General features: G+C 32.9%; 1 protein-coding gene across 1 annotated transcript in view; it reads left to right on the top strand.

The window, feature by feature from the left end:
• LOC148453994 (connector enhancer of kinase suppressor of ras 2-like) overlaps positions 1-25,490 on the top strand; it is a 970,642-nt gene extending 945,152 nt beyond the window's left edge. The window contains exon 24 of the mRNA XM_088461402.1: positions 23,528-25,490. Coding sequence (XP_088317528.1) covers positions 23,528-23,743 — 216 coding nt within the window. The 3' untranslated portion in view covers positions 23,744-25,490. The remainder of the gene's footprint in view (positions 1-23,527) is intronic.
• Positions 25,491-25,706: the final 216 nt, after the last annotated feature.

Raw genomic sequence — 25,706 nt, 5'->3', positions numbered from 1 at the left:
CAGAAGTAAGTGTTATACCTAGGTTATAATAACTCCTATCACAGAAGTAAGTGTTATACCTAGGTTATTATAACGCCTATCACAGAAGTAACTGTTATACCTAGGTTATTATAACTCCTATCACAGAAGTCAGTGTTATACCTAGGTTATTATAACTCCTATCACAGAAGTAAGTATTATACCTAAGTTATTATAACTCCTATCACAGAAGTAAGCATTATACCTAGGTTATTATAACGCCTATCACAGAAGTAAGTGTTATACCTAGGTTATTATAACGCCTATCACAGAAGTCAGTGTTATACCTAAGTTATTATAACACATATCACAGTTGTAAGTGTTATACCTAGGTTATTATAACTCCTATCACAGAAGTCAGTGTTATACCTAGTTTATTATAACGCCTATCACAGAAGTAAGTGTTATACCTAGGTTATTATACCCCTATCACAGAAGTAAGTGTTATACCTAGGTTATTATAACTACTATCACAGAAGTAAGTGTTATACCTAGGTTATTATAACGCCTATCACAGAAGTAAGTGTTATACCTAGGTTATTATAACGCCTATCACAGAAGTAAGTATTATACCTATGTTATTATAACACATATCACAGAAGTAAGTGTTATACCTAGGTTATTATACCCCCTATCACAGAAGTAAGTGTTACCTAGGTTATTATAAAGTCTATCACAGAAGTAAGTGTTATACCTAGGTTATTATAACGCATATCACAGAAGTAGGCGTTATAGCTAGGTTATTATAACTCCTATCACAGAAGTAAGTGTTACCTAGGTTATTATAACGCCTATCACAGAAGTAAGCGTTATACCTAGGATATTATAACGCCTATCACAGAAGTAAGCATTATACCTAGGTTATTATAACGCCTATCACAGAAGTAAGCGTTATACCTAGGTTATTATAACGCCTATCACAGAAGTAACTGTTACCTAGGTTATTATAATGCCTATCACAGAAGTAAGCATTATACCTAGGATATTATAACTCCTATCACAGAAGGAAATGTTATACCTAGGTTGTTATAACTCATATCTCAGAAGTAAGTGTTATACCTAAGTTATTATAACGCCTATTACAGAAGTAAGTATTATACCTAGTTTATTATAACGCCTATCACAGAAGTAAGTGTTATACCTAGGTTATTATAACTCCTATCACAGAAGTAAGTGTTATACCTAGGTTATTATAACTCATATCACAGAAGTAAGTGTTATACCTAGGTAATTATAACTCCTATCACAGAAGTAAGTGTTATACCTAGGTTATTATAACTCTTATCACAGAAGTAAGTGTTATACCTAGGTTATTATAACTCCTATCACAGAAGTAAGTGTTATACCTAGGTTATTATAACTCATATCACAGAAGTAAGTGTTATACCTAGGTTATTATAACTCATATCACAGAAGTAAGTGTTATACCTAGGTTATTATAACTCCTATCACAGAAGTAACTGTTACCTAGGTTATAATAACTCATATCACAGAAGTAAGTGTTATACCTAGGTTATTATAACTCCTATCACAGAAGTAACTGTTACCTAGGTTATAATAACTCATATCACAGAAGTAAGTGTTATACCTAGGTTATTATAACGCCTATCACAGAAGTAAGTGTTATACCTAGGTTATTATAACTCCTATCACAGAAGTAACTGTTACCTAGGTTATAATAACTCATATCACAGAAGTAAGTGTTATACCTAGGTTATTATAACTCCTATCACAGAAGTAACTGTTACCTAGGTTATTATACCCCTATCACAGAAGTAAGCGTTATACCTAGGTTATTATACCCCCTATCACAGAAGTAACTGTTACCTAGGTTATAATAACTCATATCACAGAAGTAAGTGTTATACCTAAGTTATTATAACTCCTATCACAGAAGTAAGTGTTATACCTAGGTAATTATACCCCTATCACAGAAGTAAGTGTTATACCTAGGTTATTATAACGCCTATCACAGAAGTAAGTATTATACCTAGTTTATTATAACGCCTATCACAGAAGTAAGTGTTATACCTAGGTTATTATAACTCCTATCACAGAAGTAAGTATTATACCTAGTTTATTATAACGCCTATCCCAGAAGTAAGTGTTATACATAGTTTATTATAACGCCTATCACAGAAGTAAGTGTTATACCTAGTTTATTATAACTCCTATCACAGAAGTAAGTATTATACCTAGTTTATTATAACGCCTATCACAGAAGTAAGTGTTATATCTAGTTTATTATAACGCCTATCACAGAAGTAAGTGTTATACCTAGGTTATTATAACTCCTATCACAGAAGTAAGTGTTATACCTAGGTAATTATAACTCCTTTCACAGAAGTAAGTATTATACCTAGGTTATTATAACTCCTATCACAGAAGTAAGTATTATACCTAGTTTATTATAATGCCTATCACAGAAGTAAGTGTTATACCTAGTTTATTATAACGCCTATCACAGAAGTAAGTGTTTTACCTAGTTTATTATAACTCCTATCACAGAAGTAACTGTTATACCTAGGTTATTATAACTCCTATCACAGAAGTAAGTGTTATACCTAGTTTATTATAACTCATATCACAGAAGTAACTGTTATACCTAGTTTATTATAACTCCTATCACAGAAGTAAGTGTTATACCTAGGTTATTATAACTCCTATCACAGAAGTAAGTATTATACCTAAGTTATTATAACTCCTATCACAGAAGTAAGTATTATACCTAGGTTATTATAACTCCTATCACAGAAGTAAGTGTTATACCTAGTTTATTATAACGTCTATCACAGAAGTAAGTGTTATACCTAGGTTATTATAACGCCTATCACAGAAGTAAGCGTTATACCTAGGTTATTATAACTCATATCACAGAAGTAACTGTTACCTAGGTTATTATAATGCCTATCACAGAAGTAAGCATTATACCTAGGATATTATAACTCCTATCACAGAAGGAAATGTTATACCTAGGTTGTTATAACTCCTATCACAGAAGTAAGTGTTATACCTAGGTTATTATAACGCCTATCACAGAAGTAAGTGTTATACCTAGTTTATTATAACGCCTATCACAGAAGTAAGTGTTATACTTAGGTTATTATAACTCCTATCACAGAAGTAAGTATTATACCTAGGTTATTATAACTCCTATCACAGAAGTAACTGTTATACCTAGTTTATTATAACTCCTATCACAGAAGTAAGTGTTATACCTAGGTTATTATAACGCCTATCACAGAAGTAAGTGTTATACCTAGTTTATTATAACTCCTATCACAGAAGTAACTGTTATACCTAGGTTATTATAACGCCTATCACAGAAGTAAGTGTTATACCTAGGTTATTATAACTCATATCACAGAAGTAACTGTTATACCTAGGTTATTATAACTCCTATCACAGAAGTAAGTATTATACCTAGGTTATTATAACTCCTATCACAGAAGTAAGTGTTATACCTAGGTTATTATAACTCCTATCACAGAAGTAAGTATTATACCTAGGTTATTATAACTCCTATCACAGAAGTAAGTGTTATACCTAGATTATTATAACGCCTATCACAGAAGTAAGTGTTATACCTAGGTTATTATAACTCCTATCACAGAAGTAAGTATTATACCTAGGTTATTATAACTCCTATCACAGAAGTAAGTGTTATACCTAGGTTATTATAACTCCTATCACAGAAGTAAGTGTTATACCTAGGTTATTATAACTCCTATCACAGAAGTAAGTATTATACCTAGGTTATTATAACGCCTATCACAGAAGTAAGTATTATACCTAGTTTATTATAACGCCTATCACAGAAGTAAGTGTTATACCTAGGTTATAATAACTCATATCACAGAAGTAAGTGTTATACCTAGTTTATTATAACTCCTATCACAGAAGTAAGTGTTATACCTAGTTTATTATAACGCCTATCACAGAAGTAAGTGTTATACCTAGGTTATTATAACGCCTATCACAGAAGTAAGTATTATACCTAGTTTATTATAACTCCTATCACAGAAGTAAGTATTATACCTAGGTTATTATAACTCCTATCACAGAAGTAAGTGTTATACCTAGGTTATTATAACGCCTATCACAGAAGTAAGTGTTATACCTAGTTTATTATAACTCCTATCACAGAAGTAAGTGTTATACCTAGGTTATTATACCCCTATCACAGAAGTAACTGTTATACCTAGGTTATTATAACTCCTATCACAGAAGTAACTGTTACCTAGGTTATTATAACTCCTATCACAGAAGTAAGTGTTATACCTAGGTAATTATACCCCTATCACAGAAGTAACTGTTACCTAGGTTATTATAACTCCTATCACAGAAGTAAGTATTATACCTAGGTTATTATAACTCCTATCACAGAAGTAAGTGTTATACCTAGATTATTATAACTCCTATCACAGAAGTAAGTGTTATACCTAGATTATTATAACTCCTATCACAGAAGTAACTGTTATACCTAGGTTATTATAACTCCTATCACAGAAGTAACTGTTACCTAGGTTATTATAACTCCTATCACAGAAGTAAGTGTTATACCTAGGTAATTATACCCCTATCACAGAAGTAACTGTTACCTAGGTTATTATAACTCCTATCACAGAAGTAAGTGTTATACCTAGATTATTATAACTCCTATCACAGAAGTAAGTGTTATACCTAGGTTATTATAACTCCTATTACAGAAGTAAGTGTTATACCTAGATTATTATAACTCCTATCACAGAAGTAAGTGTTATACCTAGATTATTATAACTCATATCACAGAAGTAAGTATTATACCTAGTTTATTATAACTCCTATCACAGAAGTAAGTGTTATACCTAGGTTATTATAACTCATATCACAGAAGTAAGTATTATACCTAGTTTATTATAACTCCTATCACAGAAGTAAGTGTTATACCTAGATTATTATAACTCCTATCACAGAAGTAAGTGTTATACCTAGGTTATTGTAACTCCTATCACAGAAGTAAGTGTTATACCTAGGTAATTATACCCCTATCACAGAAGTAAGTGTTATACCTAGGTTATTATACCCCCTATCACAGAAGTAAGTGTTATACCTAGGTTATTATAACGCCTATCACAGAAGTAACTGTTATACCTAGATTATTATAACTCATATCACAGAAGTAAGCATTATACCTAGGATATTATAACTCCTATCACAGAAGGAAATGTTATACCTAGGTTGTTATAACTCCTATCACAGAAGTAAGTGTTATACCTAGTTTATTATAACTCCTATCACAGAAGTAAGTGTTATACCTAGTTTATTATAACGCCTATCACAGAAGTAAGTGTTATACCTAGGTTATTATAACTCCTATCACAGAAGTAAGTATTATACCTAGGTTATTATAACTCCTATCACAGAAGTAACTGTTATACCTAGGTTATTATAATGCCTATCACAGAAGTAACTGTTATACCTAGTTTATTATAACTCCTATCACAGAAGTAAGTGTTATACCTAGTTTATTATAACTCCTATCACAGAAGTAAGTATTATACCTAGTTTATTATAACTCCTATCACAGAAGTAAGTGTTATACCTAGGTTATTATAACGCCTATCACAGAAGTAAGTGTTATACCTAGTTTATTATAACTCCTATCACAGAAGTAACTGTTATACCTAGGTTATTATAACGCCTATCACAGAAGTAAGTGTTATACCTAGGTTATTATAACTCATATCACAGAAGTAACTGTTATACCTAGGTTATTATAACTCCTATCACAGAAGTAAGTATTATACCTAGGTTATTATAACTCCTATCACAGAAGTAAGTGTTATACCTAGGTTATTATAACTCCTATCACAGAAGTAAGTATTATACCTAGATTATTATAACGCCTATCACAGAAGTAACTGTTATACCTAGGTTATTATAACTCCTATCACAGAAGTAAGCATTATACCTAGGTTATTATAACTCCTATCACAGAAGTAAGTGTTATACCTAGATTATTATAACGCCTATCACAGAAATAACTGTTATACCTAGGTTATTATAACTCCTATCACAGAAGTAAGTATTATACCTAGGTTATTATAACTCCTATCACAGAAGTAAGTGTTATACCTAGGTTATTATAACTCCTATCACAGAAGTAAGTATTATACCTAGGTTATTATAACTCCTATCACAGAAGTAAGTGTTATACTTAGGTTATTATAACTCCTATCACAGAAGTAAGTATTATACCTAGGTTATTATAACGCCTATCACAGAAGTAAGTATTATACCTAGTTTATTATAACGCCTATCACAGAAGTAAGTGTTATACCTAGTTTATTATAACGCCTATCACAGAAGTAAGTGTTATACCTAGGTTATTATAACGCCTATCACAGAAGTAAGTATTATACCTAGTTTATTATAACTCCTATCACAGAAGTAAGTATTATACCTAGGTTATTATAACTCCTATCACAGAAGTAAGTGTTATACCTAGGTTATTATAACTCCTATCACAGAAGTAAGTGTTATACCTAGGTTATTATAACGCCTATCACAGAAGTAAGTGTTATACCTAGTTTATTATAACTCCTATCACAGAAGTAAGTGTTATACCTAGGTTATTATACCCCTATCACAGAAGTAACTGTTATACCTAGGTTATTATAACTCCTATCACAGAAGTAACTGTTACCCAGGTTATTATAACTCCTATCACAGAAGTAAGTGTTATACCTAGGTAATTATACCCCTATCACAGAAGTAACTGTTACCTAGGTTATTATAACTCCTATCACAGAAGTAAGTGTTATACCTAGATTATTATAACTCCTATCACAGAAGTAAGTGTTATACCTAGTTTATTATAACTCCTATCACAGAAGTAAGTGTTATACCTAGTTTATTATAACTCCTATCACAGAAGTAAGTGTTATACCTAAGTTATTATAACTCCTATCACAGAAGTAAGTGTTATACCTAGATTATTATAACTCCTATCACAGAAGTAAGTGTTATACCTAGATTATTATAACTCCTATCACAGAAGTAACTGTTATACCTAGGTTATTATAACTCCTATCACAGAAGTAACTGTTACCTAGGTTATTATAACTCCTATCACAGAAGTAAGTGTTATACCTAGGTAATTATACCCCTATCACAGAAGTAACTGTTACCTAGGTTATTATAACTCCTATCACAGAAGTAAGTGTTATACCTAGGTTATTATAACGCCTATCACAGAAGTAAGTATTATACCTAGGTTATTATAACTCCTATCACAGAAGTAAGTATTATACCTAGATTATGATAACTCCTATCACAGAAGTAAGTGTTATACCTAGGTTATTATAACTCCTATCACAGAAGTAACTGTTATACCTAGATTATTATAACGCCTATCACAGAAGTAAGTATTATACCTAGTTTATTATAACTCCTATCACAGAAGTAAGTGTTATACCTAGGTTATTATAACTCCTATCACAGAAGTAAGTATTATACCTAGTTTATTATAACTCCTATCACAGAAGTAAGTATTATACCTAGTTTATTATAACTCATATCACAGAAGTAACTGTTATACCTAGGTTATTATAACGCCTATCACAGAAGTAAGTGTTATACCTAGTTTATTATAACTCCTATCACAGAAGTAACTGTTATACCTAGGTTATTATAACGCCTATCACAGAAGTAAGTGTTATACCTAGGTTATTATAACGCCTATCACAGAAGTAAGTGTTATACCTAGGTTATTATAACGCCTATCACAGAAGTAAGTGTTATACCTAGGTTATTATAACTCCTATCACAGAAGTAAGTATTATACCTAGGTTATTATAACTCCTATCACAGAAGTAAGTGTTATACCTAGATTATTATAACGCCTATCACAGAAGTAAGTGTTATACCTAGATTATTATAACGCCTATCACAGAAGTAAGTGTTATACCTAGGTTATTATAACTCCTATCACAGAAGTAAGTGTTATACCTAGGTTATTATAACTCCTATCACAGAAGTAAGTATTATACCTAGGTTATTATAACTCCTATCACAGAAGTAAGTGTTATACCTAGGTTATTATAACTCCTATCACAGAAGTAAGTATTATACCTAGGTTATTATAACGCCTATCACAGAAGTAAGTATTATACCTAGTTTATTATAACGCCTATCACAGAAGTAAGTGTTATACCTAGTTTATTATAACGCCTATCACAGAAGTAAGTGTTATACCTAGGTTATTATAACGCCTATCACAGAAGTAAGTATTATACCTAGTTTATTATAACTCCTATCACAGAAGTAAGTATTATACCTAGGTTATTATAACTCCTATCACAGAAGTAAGTGTTATACCTAGGTTATTATAACTCCTATCACAGAAGTAACTGTTACCTAGGTTATTATAACTCCTATCACAGAAGTAAGTGTTATACCTAGGTAATTATACCCCTATCACAGAAGTAACTGTTACCTAGGTTATTATAACTCCTATCACAGAAGTAAGTGTTATACCTAGGTTATTATAACGCCTATCACAGAAGTAAGTATTATACCTAGGTTATTATAACTCCTATCACAGAAGTAAGTATTATACCTAGATTATTATAACTCCTATCACAGAAGTAAGTGTTATACCTAGGTTATTATAACTCCTATCACAGAAGTAACTGTTATACCTAGGTTATTATAACTCCTATCACAGAAGTAAGTGTTATACCTAGGTTATTATAACTCCTATCACAGAAGTAAGTGTTATACCTAGATTATTATAACTCATATCACAGAAGTAACTGTTATACCTAGTTTATTATAACTCCTATCACAGAAGTAAGTGTTATACCTAGGTTATTATAACTCCTATCACAGAAGTAAGTGTTATACCTAGATTATTATAACTCCTATCACAGAAGTAACTGTTATACCTAGGTTATTATAATGCCTATCACAGAAGTAACTGTTATACCTAGTTTATTATAACTCCTATCACAGAAGTAAGTGTTATACCTAGGTTATTATAACTCCTATCACAGAAGTAAGTATTATACCTAGTTTATTATAACTCCTATCACAGAAGTAAGTATTATACCTAGTTTATTATAACTCATATCACAGAAGTAACTGTTATACCTAGGTTATTATAACGCCTATCACAGAAGTAAGTGTTATACCTAGTTTATTATAACTCCTATCACAGAAGTAACTGTTATACCTAGGTTATTATAACGCCTATCACAGAAGTAAGTGTTATACCTAGGTTATTATAACGCCTATCACAGAAGTAAGTGTTATACCTAGGTTATTATAACGCCTATCACAGAAGTAAGTGTTATACCTAGGTTATTATAACTCCTATCACAGAAGTAAGTATTATACCTAGGTTATTATAACTCCTATCACAGAAGTAAGTGTTATACCTAGATTATTATAACGCCTATCACAGAAGTAAGTGTTATACCTAGGTTATTATAACGCCTATCACAGAAGTAAGTGTTATACCTAGGTTATTATAACTCCTATCACAGAAGTAAGTGTTATACCTAGGTTATTATAACTCCTATCACAGAAGTAAGTATTATACCTAGGTTATTATAACTCCTATCACAGAAGTAAGTGTTATACCTAGGTTATTATAACTCCTATCACAGAAGTAAGTATTATACCTAGGTTATTATAACGCCTATCACAGAAGTAAGTATTATACCTAGTTTATTATAACGCCTATCACAGAAGTAAGTGTTATACCTAGTTTATTATAACGCCTATCACAGAAGTAAGTGTTATACCTAGGTTATTATAACGCCTATCACAGAAGTAAGTATTATACCTAGTTTATTATAACTCCTATCACAGAAGTAAGTATTATACCTAGGTTATTATAACTCCTATCACAGAAGTAAGTGTTATACCTAGGTTATTATAACGCCTATTACAGAAGTAAGTGTTATACCTAGTTTATTATAACTCCTATCACAGAAGTAAGTGTTATACCTAGGTTATTATACCCCTATCACAGAAGTAACTGTTATACCTAGGTTATTATAACTCCTATCACAGAAGTAACTGTTACCCAGGTTATTATAACTCCTATCACAGAAGTAAGTGTTATACCTAGGTAATTATACCCCTATCACAGAAGTAACTGTTACCTAGGTTATTATAACTCCTATCACAGAAGTAAGTGTTATACCTAGATTATTATAACTCCTATCACAGAAGTAAGTGTTATACCTAGTTTATTATAACTCCTATCACAGAAGTAAGTGTTATATCTAGGTTATTATAACTCCTATCACAGAAGTAAGTGTTATACCTAGATTATTATAACTCCTATCACAGAAGTAAGTGTTATACCTAGATTATTATAACTCCTATCACAGAAGTAACTGTTATACCTAGGTTATTATAACTCATATCACAGAAGTAACTGTTACCTAGGTTATTATAACTCCTATCACAGAAGTAAGTGTTATACCTAGGTAATTATACCCCTATCACAGAAGTAACTGTTACCTAGGTTATTATAACTCCTATCACAGAAGTAAGTGTTATACCTAGATTATTATAACTCCTATCACAGAAGTAAGTGTTATACCTAGGTTATTATAACTCCTATCACAGAAGTAAGTGTTATACCTAGATTATTATAACTCCTATCACAGAAGTAAGTGTTATACCTAGATTATTATAACTCATATCACAGAAGTAAGTATTATACCTAGTTTATTATAACTCCTATCACAGAAGTAAGTGTTATACCTAGGTTATTATAACTCCTATCACAGAAGTAAGTATTATACCTAGTTTATTATAACTCCTATCACAGAAGTAAGTGTTATACCTAGATTATTATAACTCCTATCACAGAAGTAAGTGTTATACCTAGGTTATTGTAACTCCTATCACAGAAGTAAGTGTTATACCTAGGTAATTATACCCCTATCACAGAAGTAAGTGTTATACCTAGGTTATTATACCCCCTATCACAGAAGTAAGTGTTATACCTAGGTTATTATAACGCCTATCACAGAAGTAACTGTTATACCTAGGTTATTATAACTCCTATCACAGAAGTCAGTGTTATACCTAGGTTATTATACCCCCTATCACAGAAGTAAGTGTTATACCTAGGTTATTATAACGCCTATCACAGAAGTAAGTGTTATACCTAGGTTATTATAACTCCTATCACAGAAGTCAGTGTTATACCTAGGTTATTATACCCCCTATCACAGAAGTAATTGTTATACCTAGGTTATTATAACGCCTATCACAGAAGTAAGTGTTATACCTAGTTTATTATAACGCCTATCACAGAAGTAAGTGTTATACCTAGGTTATTATAACTCCTATCACAGAAGTAAGTGTTATACCTAGGTTATTATAACTCCTATCACAGAAGTAAGTGTTATACCTAGGTTATTATAACGCCTATCACAGAAGTAACTGTTACCTAGGTTATTATAACTCCTATCACAGAAGTAACTGTTATACCTAGGTTATTATAACTCCTATCACAGAAGTAAGTATTATACCTAGGTTATTATAACTCCTATCACAGAAGTAAGTGTTATACCTAGGTTATTATAACTCCTATCACAGAAGTAACTGTTATACCTAGGTTATTATAACGCCTATCACAGAAGTAACTGTTACCTAGGTTATTATAACGCCTATCACAGAAGTAAGCATTATACCTAGGTTATTATAACTCCTATCACAGAAGTAACTGTTATACCTAGGTTATTATAATTCCTATCACAGAAGTAACTGTTATACCTAGGTTATTATAACTCCTATCACAGAAGTAAGTGTTATACCTAGGTTATTATACCCCCTATCACAGAAGTAAGTGTTATACCTAGGTTATTATAACGCCTATCACAGAAGTAAGTGTTATACCTAGGTTATTATAACGCCTATCACAGAAGTAAGTGTTATACTTAGGTTATTATAACCCCTATCACAGAAGTAAGTGTTATACCTAGGTTATTATAACGCCTATCACAGAAGTAAGTGTTATACCTAGGTTATTATAACTCCTATCACAGAAGTAAGTGTTATACCTAGGTTATTATAACGCCTATCACAGAAGTAAGTGTTATACCTAGGTTATTATAACGCCTATCACAGAAGTAAGTGTTATACCTAGGTAATTATAACACATATCACAGAAGTAAGTGTTATACCTAGGTTATTATAACGCCTATCACAGAAGTAAGTGTTATACCTAAGTTATTATAACTCCTATCACAGAAGTCAGTGTTATACCTAGGTTATTATAACTCCTATCACAGAAGTCAGTGTTATACCTAGGTTATTATAACGCCTATCACAGAAGTAAGTGTTATACCTAAGTTATTATAACTCCTATCACAGAAGTCAGTGTTATACCTAAGTTATTATAACACATATCACAGAAGTAAGTGTTATACCTAGGTTATTATACCCCTATCACAGAAGTAAGTGTTATACCTAAGTTATTATAACTCCTATCACAGAAGTAAGTGTTATACCTAGGTTATTATAACACATATCACAGAAGTAAGTGTTATACCTAGGTTATTATTATACCCCTTATCACAGAAGTAAGTGTTACCTAGGTTATTATAACGCCTATCACAGAAGTAGGCGTTATAGCTAGGTTATTATAACTCCTATCACAGAAGTAAGTGTTACCTAGGTTATTATAACGCCTATCACAGAAGTAAGCGTTATACCTAGGATATTATAACGCCTATCTCAGAAGTAAGTATTATACCTAGGTTATTATAACTCCTATCACAGAAGTAAGTGTTATACATAGGTTATTATAACGCCTATCACAGAAGTAAGTATTATACCTAGGTTATTATAACGCCTATCACAGAAGTAAGCGTTATACCTAGGTTATTATAACGCCTATCACAGAAGTAACTGTTACCTAGGTTATTATAATGCCTATCACAGAAGTAAGCATTATACCTAGGATATTATAACTCCTATCACAGAAGGATATGTTATACCTAGGTTGTTATAACTCATATCTCAGAAGTAAGTGTTATACCTAAGTTATTATAACGCCTATTACAGAAGTAAGTATTAAACCTAGTTTATTATAACGCCTATCACAGAAGTAAGTGTTATACCTACGTTTTTATAACTCCTATCACAGAAGTAAGTGTTATACCTAGGTTATTATAACTCCTATCACAGAAGTAACTGTTACCTAGGTTATAATAACTCATATCACAGAAGTAAGTGTTATACCTAGGTTATTATAACTCCTATCACAGAAGTAACTGTTACCTAGGTTATAATAACTCATATCACAGAAGTAAGTGTTATACCTAGGTTATTATAACGCCTATCACAGAAGTAAGTGTTATACCTAGGTTATTATAACTCCTATCACAGAAGTAACTGTTACCTAGGTTATAATAACTCATATCACAGAAGTAAGTGTTATACCTAGGTTATTATAACTCCTATCACAGAAGTAACTGTTACCTAGGTTATTATACCCCTATCACAGAAGTAAGCGTTATACCTAGGTTATTATACCCCCTATCACAGAAGTTACTGTTACCTAGGTTATAATAACTCATATCACAGAAGTAAGTGTTATACCTAGGTTATTATAACTCCTATCACAGAAGTAAGTGTTATACCTAGGTAATTATACCCCTATCACAGAAGTAAGTGTTATACCTAGGTTATTATAACGCCTATCACAGAAGTAAGTGTTATACCTAGTTTATTATAACGCCTATCACAGAAGTAAGTGTTATACCTAGGTTATTATAACTCCTATCACAGAAGTAAGTATTATACCTAGTTTATTATAACGCCTATCACAGAAGTAAGTGTTATACATAGTTTATTATAACGCCTATCACAGAAGTAAGTATTATACCTAGTTTATTATAACTCCTATCACAGAAGTAAGTATTATACCTAGTTTATTATAACGCCTATCACAGAAGTAAGTGTTATACCTAGTTTATTATAACGCCTATCACAGAAGTAAGTGTTATACCTAGGTTATTATAACTCCTATCACAGAAGTAAGTGTTATACCTAGGTAATTATAACTCCTATCACAGAAGTAAGTATTATACCTAGGTTATTATAACTCCTATCACAGAAGTAAGTATTATACCTAGTTTATTATAACGCCTATCACAGAAGTAAGTATTATACCTAGGTTATTATACCCCCTATCACAGAAGTAAGTATTATACCTAGTTTATTATAACTCATATCACAGAAGTAACTGTTATACCTAGGTTATTATAACGCCTATCACAGAAGTAAGTGTTATACCTAGGTTATTATAACTCCTATCACAGAAGTAAGTATTATACCTAGTTTATTATAACTCATATCACAGAAGTAACTGTTATACCTAGGTTATTATAACGCCTATCACAGAAGTAAGTGTTATACCTAGGTTATTATAACTCCTATCACAGAAGTAAGTATTATACCTAGTTTATTATAACGCCTATCACAGAAGTAAGTGTTATACCTAGGATATTATAACGCCTATCACAGAAGTAAGCGTTATACCTAGGTTATTATAACGCCTATCACAGAAGTAAGTGTTATACCTAGGTTATTATAACTCCTATCACAGAAGTAACTGTTACCTAGGATATTATAACGCCTATCACAGAAGTAAGCATTATACCTAGTTTATTATAACTCCTATCACAGAAGTAAGTGTTATACCTAGGTTATTATAACTCCTATCACAGAAGGAAATGTTATACCTAGGTTGTTATAACTCCTATCACAGAAGTAAGTGTTATACCTAGGTTATTATAACTCCTATCACAGAAGTAAGTATTATACCTAGGTTATTATAACTCCTATCACAGAAGTAAGTATTATACCTAGGTTATTATAACTCCTATCACAGAAGTAAGTATTATACCTAGGTTATTATAACTCCTATCACAGAAGTAAGTATTATACCTAGGTTATTATACCCCCTATCACAGAAGTAAGTGTTATACCTAGTTTATTATAACTCCTATCACAGAAGTAACTGTTATACCTAGGTTATTATAACGCCTATCACAGAAGTAAGTGTTATACCTAGGTTATTATAACTCCTATCACAGAAGTAAGTATTATACCTAGTTTATTATAACGCCTATCACAGAAGTAAGTGTTATACCTAGGTTATTATAACTCCTATCACAGAAGTAAGTATTATACCTAGTTTATTATAACTCCTATCACAGAAGTAAGTATTATACCTAGTTTATTATAACGCCTATCACAGAAGTAAGTGTTATACCTAGGTTATTATAACTCCTATCACAGAAGTAACTGTTATACCTAGGTTATTATAACTCCTATCACAGAAGTAAGTATTATACCTAGGTTATTATAACTCCTATCACAGAAGTAAGTATTATACCTAGTTTATTATAACGCCTATCACAGAAGTAAGTGTTATACCTAGTTTATTATAACGCCTATCACAGAAGTAAGCGTTATACCTAGGTTATTATAACGCCTATCACAGAAGTAAGTGTTATACCTAGGTTATTATAACGCCTATCACAGAAGGAAGTGTTATACCTAGGTTATTATAACTCCTATCACAGAAGTAAGTGTTATACCTAGATTATTATAACTCCTATCACAGAAGTAACTGTTATACCTAGGTTATTATAACTCCTATCACAGAAGTAAGTGTTATACCTAGGTTATTATAACTCCTATTACAGAAGTAACTGTTATACCTAGGTTATTATAACTCCTATCACAGAAGTAAGTGTTATACCTAGGTTATTATAACTCCTATCACAGAAGTAAGTGTTATACCTAGGTTATTATAACTCCTATCACAGAAGTAAGTGTTATACCTAGGTTATTATAACTCCTATTACAGAAGTAACTGTTATACCTAGGTTATTATAACTCCTATCACAGAAGTAAGTGTTATACCTAGGTTATTATAACTCCTATCACAGAAGTAAGTGTTATACCTAGGTAATTATAACGCCTATCACAGAAGTAACTGTTATACCTAGATTATTATAACTCCTATCACAGAAGTAACTGTTATACCTAGGTTATTATAATGCCTATCACAGAAGTAACTGTTATACCTAGGTTATTATAACTCCTATCACAGAAGTAACTGTTATACCTAGGTTATTATAACTCCTATCACAGAAGTAAGTGTTATACCTAGGTTATTATAACTCCTATCACAGAAGTAAGTGTTATACCTAGGTTATTATAACTCCTATCACAGAAGTAAGTGTTATACCTAGGTTATTATAACGCCTATCACAGAAGTAAGTGTTATACCTAGGTTATTATAACTCCTATCACAGAAGTAAGTATTATACCTAGGTTATTATAACTCCTATCACAGAAGTAACTGTTATACCTAGGTTATTATAACGCCTATCACAGAAGTAAGCGTTATACCTAGGTTATTGTAACTCCTATCACAGAAGTAACTGTTATACCTAGGTTATTATAACTCCTATCACAGAAGTAACTGTTATACCTAGGTAATTATAACGCCTATCACAGAAGTAAGTATTATACCTAGTTTATTATAACTCCTATCACAGAAGTAAGTGTTATACCTAGGTTATTGTAACTCCTATCACAGAAGTAAGTATTATACCTAGTTTATTATAACGCCTATCACAGAAGTAACTGTTATACCTAGGTTATTATAACTCCTATCACAGAAGTAAGTATTATACCTAGGTTATTATAACGCCTATCACAGAAGTAAGTGTTATACCTAGGTTATTATAACGCCTATCACAGAAGTAAGTGTTATACCTAGGTTATTATAACTCCTATCACAGAAGTAACTGTTATACCTAGGTTATTATAACGCCTATCACAGAAGTAAGTATTATACCTAGGTTATTATAACTCCTATCACAGAAGTAAGTGTTATACCTAGTTTATTATAACGCCTATCACAGAAATAAGTATTATACCTAGTTTATTATAACTCCTATCACAGAAGTAAGTATTATACCTAGGTTATTATAACGCCTATCACAGAAGTAAGTGTTATACCTAGGTTATTATAACGCCTATCACAGAAGTAAGTGTTATACCTAGGTTATTATAACTCCTATCACAGAAGTAAGTATTATACCTAGGTTATTATAACGCCTATCACAGAAGTAAGTATTATACCTAGTTTATTATAACGCCTATCACAGAAGTAAGTGTTATACCTAGGTTATAATAACTCCTATCACAGAAGTAAGTGTTATACCTAGGTTATTATAACGCCTATCACAGAAGTAAGTATTATACCTAGGTTATTATAACTCCTATCACAGAAGTAAGTATTATACCTAGGTTATTATAACTCCTATCACAGAAGTAAGTATTATACCTAGGTTATTATAACGCCTATCACAGAAGTAAGTATTATACCTAGTTTATTATAACGCCTATCACAGAAGTAAGTATTATACCTAGATTATTATAACTCCTATCACAGAAGTAAGTGTTATACCTAGGTTATTATAACTCATATCACAGAAGTAAGTGTTATACCTAGGTTGTTATACCCCCTATCACAGAAGTAAGTGTTATACCTAGGTTATTATAACTCCTATCACAGAAGTAAGCGTTATACCTAGGTTATTATAACTCCTATCACAGAAGTAAGCGTTATACCTAGGTTATAATAACTCCTATCACAGAAGTAAGTGTTATACCTAGGTTATTATAACTCCTATCACAGAAGTAAGTGTTATACCTAGTTTATTATAACGCCTATCACAGAAGTAAGTGTTATACCTAGTTTATTATAACTCCTATTACAGAAGTAAGTGTTATACCTAGGTTATTATAACGCCTATCACAGAAGTCAGTGTTATACCTAGGTTATTATAACTCCTATCACAGAAGTAAGTGTTATACCTAGGTAATTATAACGCCTATCACAGAAGTAAGTGTTATACCTAGTTTATTATAACTCCTATCACAGAAGTAAGTATTATACCTAGTTTATTATAACGCCTATCACAGAAGTAAGTGTTATACCTAAGTTATTATAACTCCTATCACAGAAGTAAGCGTTATACCTAGGTTATTATAACTCCTATCACAGAAGTAAGCATTATACCTAGGTTATTATAACTCCTATCACAGAAGTAAGCATTATACCTAGGTTATTATAACTCCTATCACAGAAGTAAGCATTATACCTAGGTTATTATAACTCCTATCACAGAAGTAAGCATTATACCTAGGTTATTATAACTCCTATCACAGAAGTAAGTGTTATACCTAGGTTATTATAACGCCTATCACAGAAGTAAGCGTTATACCTAGGTTATTATAACGCCTATCACAGAAGTAAGCGTTATACCTAGGTTATTATAACTCATATCACAGAAGTAACTGTTACCTAGGATATTATAACGCCTATCACAGAAGTAAGCGTTATACCTAGGTTATTATAACTCATATCACAGAAGTAACTGTTACCTAGGATATTATAACGCCTATCACAGAAGTAAGCGTTATACCTAGGTTATTATAACTCCTATCACAGAAGGAAATGTTATACCTAGGTTATTATAATGCCTATCACAGAAGTAACTGTTATACCTAGGTTATTATAACTCCTATCACAGAAGTAACTGTTATACCTAGGTTATTATAACTCCTATCACAGAAGTAAGTGTTATACCTAGGTTATTATAACTCCTATCACAGAAGTAAGTGTTATACCTAGGTTATTATAACTCCTATCACAGAAGTAAGTGTTATACCTAGGTTATTATAACGCCTATCACAGAAGTAAGTGTTATACCTAGGTTATTATAACTCCTATCACAGAAGTAAGTATTATACCTAGGTTATTATAACTCCTATCACAGAAGTAACTGTTATACCTAGGTTATTATAACGCCTATCACAGAAGTAAGCGTTATACCTAGGTTATTGTAACTCCTATCACAGAAGTAACTGTTATACCTAGGTTATTATAACGCCTATCACAGAAGTAAGCGTTATACCTAGGTTATTGTAACTCCTATCACAGAAGTAACTGTTATACCTAGGTAATTATAACGCCTATCACAGAAGTAAGTATTATACCTAGTTTATTATAACTCCTATCACAGAAGTAAGTGTTATACCTAGGTTATTGTAACTCCTATCACAGAAGTAAGTATTATACCTAGTTTATTATAACTCCTATCACAGAAGTAAGTGTTATACCTAGGTTATTGTAACTCCTATCACAGAAGTAAGTATTATACCTAGTTTATTATAACTCCTATCACAGAAGTAAGTGTTATACCTAGGTTATTATAACTCCTATCACAGAAGTAAGTATTATACCTAGGTTATTATAACGCCTATCACAGAAGTAAGTGTTATACCTAGGTTATTATAACGCCTATCACAGAAGTAAGTGTTATACCTAGGTTATTATAACTCCTATCACAGAAGTAACTGTTATACCTAGGTTATTATAACGCCTATCACAGAAGTAAGTATTATACCTAGGTTATTATAACTCCTATCACAGAAGTAAGTGTTATACCTAGTTTATTATAACGCCTATCACAGAAGTAAGTATTATACCTAGTTTATTATAACTCCTATCACAGAAGTAAGTATTATACCTAGGTTATTATAACGCCTATCACAGAAGTAAGTGTTATACCTAGGTTATTATAACGCCTATCACAGAAGTAAGTGTTATACCTAGGTTATTATAACTCCTATCACAGAAGTAACTGTTATACCTAGGTTATTATAACTCCTATCACAGAAGTAAGTATTATACCTAGGTTATTATAACGCCTATCACAGAAGTAAGTATTATACCTAGTTTATTATAACGCCTATCACAGAAGTAAGTGTTATACCTAGGTTATAATAACTCCTATCACAGAAGTAAGTATTATACCTAGGTTATTATAACGCCTATCACAGAAGTAAGTATTATACCTAGTTTATTATAACGCCTATCACAGAAGTAAGTATTATACCTAGGTTATTATAACTCCTATCACAGAAGTAAGTGTTATACCTAGGTTATTATAACTCATATCACAGAAGTAAGTGTTATACCTAGGTTGTTATACCCCCTATCACAGAAGTAAGTGTTATACCTAGTTTATTATAACTCCTATCACAGAAGTAAGTATTATACCTAGTTTATTATAACGCCTATCACAGAAGTAAGTGTTATACCTAGGTTATTATAACTCCTATCACAGAAGTAAGCGTTATACCTAGGTTATTATAACTCCTATCACAGAAGTAAGCATTATACCTAGGTTATTATAACTCCTATCACAGAAGTAAGCATTATACCTAGGTTATTATAACTCCTATCACAGAAGTAAGCATTATACCTAGGTTATTATAACTCCTATCACAGAAGTAAGCATTATACCTAGGTTATTATAACTCCTATCACAGAAGTAAGTGTTATACCTAGGTTATTATAACGCCTATCACAGAAGTAAGCGTTATACCTAGGTTATTATAACGCCTATCACAGAAGTAAGCGTTATACCTAGGTTATTATAACTCATATCACAGAAGTAACTGTTACCTAGGATATTATAACGCCTATCACAGAAGTAAGCGTTATACCTAGGTTATTATAACTCATATCACAGAAGTAACTGTTACCTAGGATATTATAACGCCTATCACAGAAGTAAGCGTTATACCTAGGTTATTATAACTCCTATCACAGAAGGAAATGTTATACCTAGGTTGTTATAACTCCTATCACAGAAGTAAGTGTTATACCTAGGTTATTATAACTCCTATCACAGAAGTAAGTGTTATACCTAGGTTATTATAACTCCTATCACAGAAGTAAGTATTATACCTAGGTTATTATAACTCCTATCACAGAAGTAACTGTTACCTAGGTTATAATAACTCATATCACAGAAGTAAGTGTTATACCTAGGTTATTATAACTCCTATCACAGAAGTAAGTATTATACCTAGTTTATTATAACTCCTATCACAGAAGTAAGTGTTATACCTAGGTTATTATAACTCCTATCACAGAAGTAAGTGTTATACCTAGGTTATTATAACTCCTATCACAGAAGTAAGTGTTATACCTAGGTTATTATACCCCCTATCACAGAAGTAAGTGTTACACCTAGTTTATTATAACTCCTATCACAGAAGTAAGTGTTATACCTAGGTTATTATAACTCCTATCACAGAAGTAAGTGTTATACCTAGGTTATTATACCCCCTATCACAGAAGTAAGTGTTATACCTAGTTTATTATAACTCCTATCACAGAAGTAACTGTTATACCTAGGTTATTATAACGCCTATCACAGAAGTAAGTGTTATACCTAGGTTATTATAACTCATATCACAGAAGTAACTGTTATACCTAGGTTATTATAACTCCTATCACAGAAGTAAGTATTATACCTAGGTTATTATAACTCCTATCACAGAAGTAAGTGTTATACCTAGATTATTATAACTCCTATCACAGAAGTAAGTGTTATACCTAGGTTATTATACCCCTATCACAGAAGTAACTGTTATACCTAGGTTATTATAACGCCTATCACAGAAGTAAGTGTTATACCTAGTTTATTATAACGCCTATCACAGAAGTAAGTGTTATACCTAGTTTATTATAACGCCTATCACAGAAGTAAGTGTTATACCTAGGTTATTATAACTCCTATCACAGAAGTAAGTATTATACCTAGGTTATTATAACTCCTATCACAGAAGTCAGTGTTATACCTAGATTATTATAACTCCTATCACAGAAGTAAGTATTATACCTAGGTTATTATAACTCCTATCACAGAAGTAAGTATTATACCTAGGTTATTATAACGCCTATCACAGAAGTAAGTGTTATACCTAGGTTATTATAACGCCTATCACAGAAGTAACTGTTATACCTAGGTTATTATAACTCCTATCACAGAAGTAAGTATTATACCTAGGTTATTATAACGCCTATCACAGAAGTAAGTATTATACCTAGTTTATTATAACGCCTATCACAGAAGTAAGTGTTATACCTAGGTTATAATAACTCCTATCACAGAAGTAAGTGTTACCTAGGTTATTATAACGCCTATCACAGAAGTAAGTGTTATACCTAGGTTATTATAACTCCTATCACAGAAGTAAGTATTATACCTAGTTTATTATAACTCCTATCACAGAAGTAAGTGTTACCTAGGTTATTATAACTCCTATCACAGAAGTAAGTGTTATACCTAAGTTATTATAACTCCTATCACAGAAGTCAGTGTTATACCTAGGTTATTATAACGCCTATCACAGAAGTAAGTGTTATACCTAGGTTATTATAACGCCTATCACAGAAGTAAGTGTTATACCTAGGTTATTATAACTCCTATCACAGAAGTAAGTATTATACCTAGTTTATTATAACTCCTATCACAGAAGTAAGTGTTACCTAGGTTATTATAACTCATATCACAGAAGTAAGTTATACCTAGGTTATTATAACGCCTATCACAGAAGTAAGTGTTATACCTAGTTTATTATAACTCCTATCACAGAAGTAAGTGTTATACCTAGGTTATTATAACGCCTATCACAGAAGTAAGTGTTATACCTAGTTTATTATAACGCCTATCACAGAAGTAAGTGTTATACCTAGGTTATTATAACGCCTATCACAGAAGTAAGTGTTATACCTAGGTTATTATAACGCCTATCACAGAAGTAAGTGTTATACCTAGGTTATTATAACGCCTATCACAGAAGTAAGTGTTATACCTAGGTTATTATAACGCCTATCACAGAAGTAAGTGTTATACCTAGTTTATTATAACTCCTATCACAGAAGTAAGTGTTATACCTAGGTTATTATAACGCCTATCACAGAAGTAAGTGTTATACCTAGTTTATTATAACGCCTATCACAGAAGTAAGTGTTATACCTAGGTTATTATAACGCCTATCACAGAAGTAAGTGTTATACCTAGGTTATTATAACGCCTATCACAGAAGTAAGTGTTATACCTAGGTTATTATAACGCCTATCACAGAAGTAAGTATTATACCTAGTTTATTATAACTCCTATCACAGAAGTAAGCGTTATACCTAGGTTATTATAACTCCTATCACAGAAGTAAGTGTTATACCTAGGTTATTATAACGCCTATCACAGAAGTAAGTATTATACCTAGTTTATTATAACTCCTATCACAGAAGTAAGCTATAATATTTTTTACCAAACATCTGTATTGGGGTGTTGATTTGTCGTTTATGGAACCCACTAAAGTGCTAGTTACTGTATGTACTAAGATGGAGTTAGGAAGTGTACCCATCTGTGAAAGCCGCCTTTTTTTGGTATATGTGATGACAAAGTCTATTAATTTATTTGTAGGCTAAATATTGCTTCCTCCCACACGCTGTGTCTCCCTCTTCACTATGGCAAAGTCTGAACAAAAATGATATACTACACATACAATTTAGTACATTTATATATATATTTATTCTTTACAGGCAAAAGAAGGGGACCTGTCAGTCATAAACTGTCTCCTAAACGACCCAGCTTTGTCCTCCAAAAAATTCAAAGACTGGAAGCAAAAAAACATTGAGTTCTTTATGGATATTTGTGAGTATAGCGGAACCCTGAAACCTCACAACGGTGCCTCAGAACTCGCTGCGCCAGCACCCCAGCTCACGCACACACATTCCTTCATTGAAACGCACGTCTGACCGGCAGCAGCGCCAGGGGAGAGTTTGGTTCCTGCCCTGGAGGAAGCACTGTACTTTTTGTACATAATGTACTGAAATGGACTGTAAATAGATTGGATAAGACATTAGTGCCACAGGATGCCTATGACATTGCATGAACAAGCCAGTATTATTATTTGGTCAACTCTTTTACTTTGCTGTTTGTATCAGGATCTGCATCTCCATACTGAATTATTAATGAGTTTCTGCGACGCCATTGCCTACACACAGCGGAGCCATTCGGTGTCTCTGGTGCCTGCAGCAATTCAAGGGCGTTTCTAAGGGGAGAGTGTTGGGGACTGCCTAATGCTTCAGACGCACCTGACAAGCCACACCCCAAATGTGACATAACCACACCTCCTTTCAAAGGAATGCGTGGCCGTGTTCCGATGTAGTCGTAAACGCTGAGGCACCGATAGGTAGCATGCTAGTTCAGTCCACAAAATGTCTGTCTCCGCCGTGTGTAGGTGATCGCTGCTCTCTATGTACTGTATAAAGTGATGAACTCCACGCGTTTTATATATTTAGATATGCAAGCACTGTCTGTATTGGACACGGCATCTATGTATATAAAATGGTACATAATAGCCAAATGTTACAATACGATAAAATATTTCTGGTCTTTCATACCTAAGTAGCATTTCGGTCACTGTTAACCATTATTACACATTTTTGTAATTAAGAACTCCCAGGAGCAGAGGAAGACGGGATCCAGACTAAACAGAAATGGCTCCGCCCCTTAGTGCCTTAAGATGTAAATTGCGCATCCTGCAAACAGCGATTTCCTTGTAAGAAAGAGAGCTTGGGACTCGCACCACCAGGCCAGGGCAGCTCCAGGACTGTTTACGGGATGCTTCACCTAAGGTGGCTTTCAGTCAACTCCAGAGTTCTCGGAATCTAAAGGGACTTGTCTTAATGATAGTAGTGATTGCAGGATGATCGATCTATCCACTGTGATTCTAGTGCCACTAGCCTGTGACTTAAGTCATTTACGATACCATTGTACCAGAGACTGAATGGGGAATGCAGCGGCTCAGTCATGTTCACCGGAAAGTGAATTTTCTTTTTGTGAAACGCGTTACTAATAAGATGCAACTGGACACGGGGAGCGAGGTGAAACAAATCCAATACGTACAATAACAGTGGGCGCTGTTCGCTAGGTTCTTCCAACAGTTGTCCTGTTTATTGCTTTTATAGCCAAGGTTTGTCTCCTGTTAACTGTTAGCTCTTTGTGGCAAGTCACATGTGTTACTTTCAAGGGCAGCCCCTCACCATTGTCACACACCAGTAGAAATGCCTGTGATATTCTGTAGCATGTATGTCCCGTGGGGACAGCTCGGCCGTAGTAAGGGCATGGAACGGATTCACTAAGATTACTCATTATGACGTGCAGGTTCGGTCAAACAATGTGAATATCGGACTCTACAAGGCACTTGAATTTTACGGCATGTATAAAAGTGGAGAATAATGTATAAGGTGGAGATTAGGCTAAAAATTCAAATTTATTTTATTTGGCAAATTCAGGTGCAGAAAAGCTCACGACACAAACACTAAAGCTTCAAACAAGTGATCACATGACCGCTAACTACACCGGCGGGTGTGATGACAGCAGATATTTGGTGAACACGCTACGACAGTACTTGTTACAATGTTACATCTCATTTTTCTTCTATTTGCAGACTTTTTTTTTTTTCCCATTGTAAGCAGCTCCCGTCCCGGGTGTCAGAATAGGGCTCTCCCGATAGAAAGGGCGTCTCTTTAACATTACACGACTGGGCTCTGATCAGGCTACAATGAGGCAGGGGGCCTGATTGAGACCCGGTCGCAAGCGCTGAGCGTTCGCAACCGGGTCGATGGTGGCCCAGAGCGCATGCGCACGATGGAGCCGGCTCCGTCGTGCGCATGCGCGAGACCCGGATAGCGACGGGCAATCCGTCGCTCCGGG

Source organism: Taudactylus pleione, unplaced genomic scaffold (genome assembly GCF_031769625.1).
Source record: "Taudactylus pleione unplaced genomic scaffold, aTauple2 ptg001043l, whole genome shotgun sequence".
Lineage (NCBI taxonomy): Eukaryota > Metazoa > Chordata > Amphibia > Anura > Myobatrachidae > Taudactylus > Taudactylus pleione.
The sequence above is the reverse complement of the archived record's forward strand: the minus strand, read 5'-3'. Positions and strand labels throughout refer to the sequence as shown.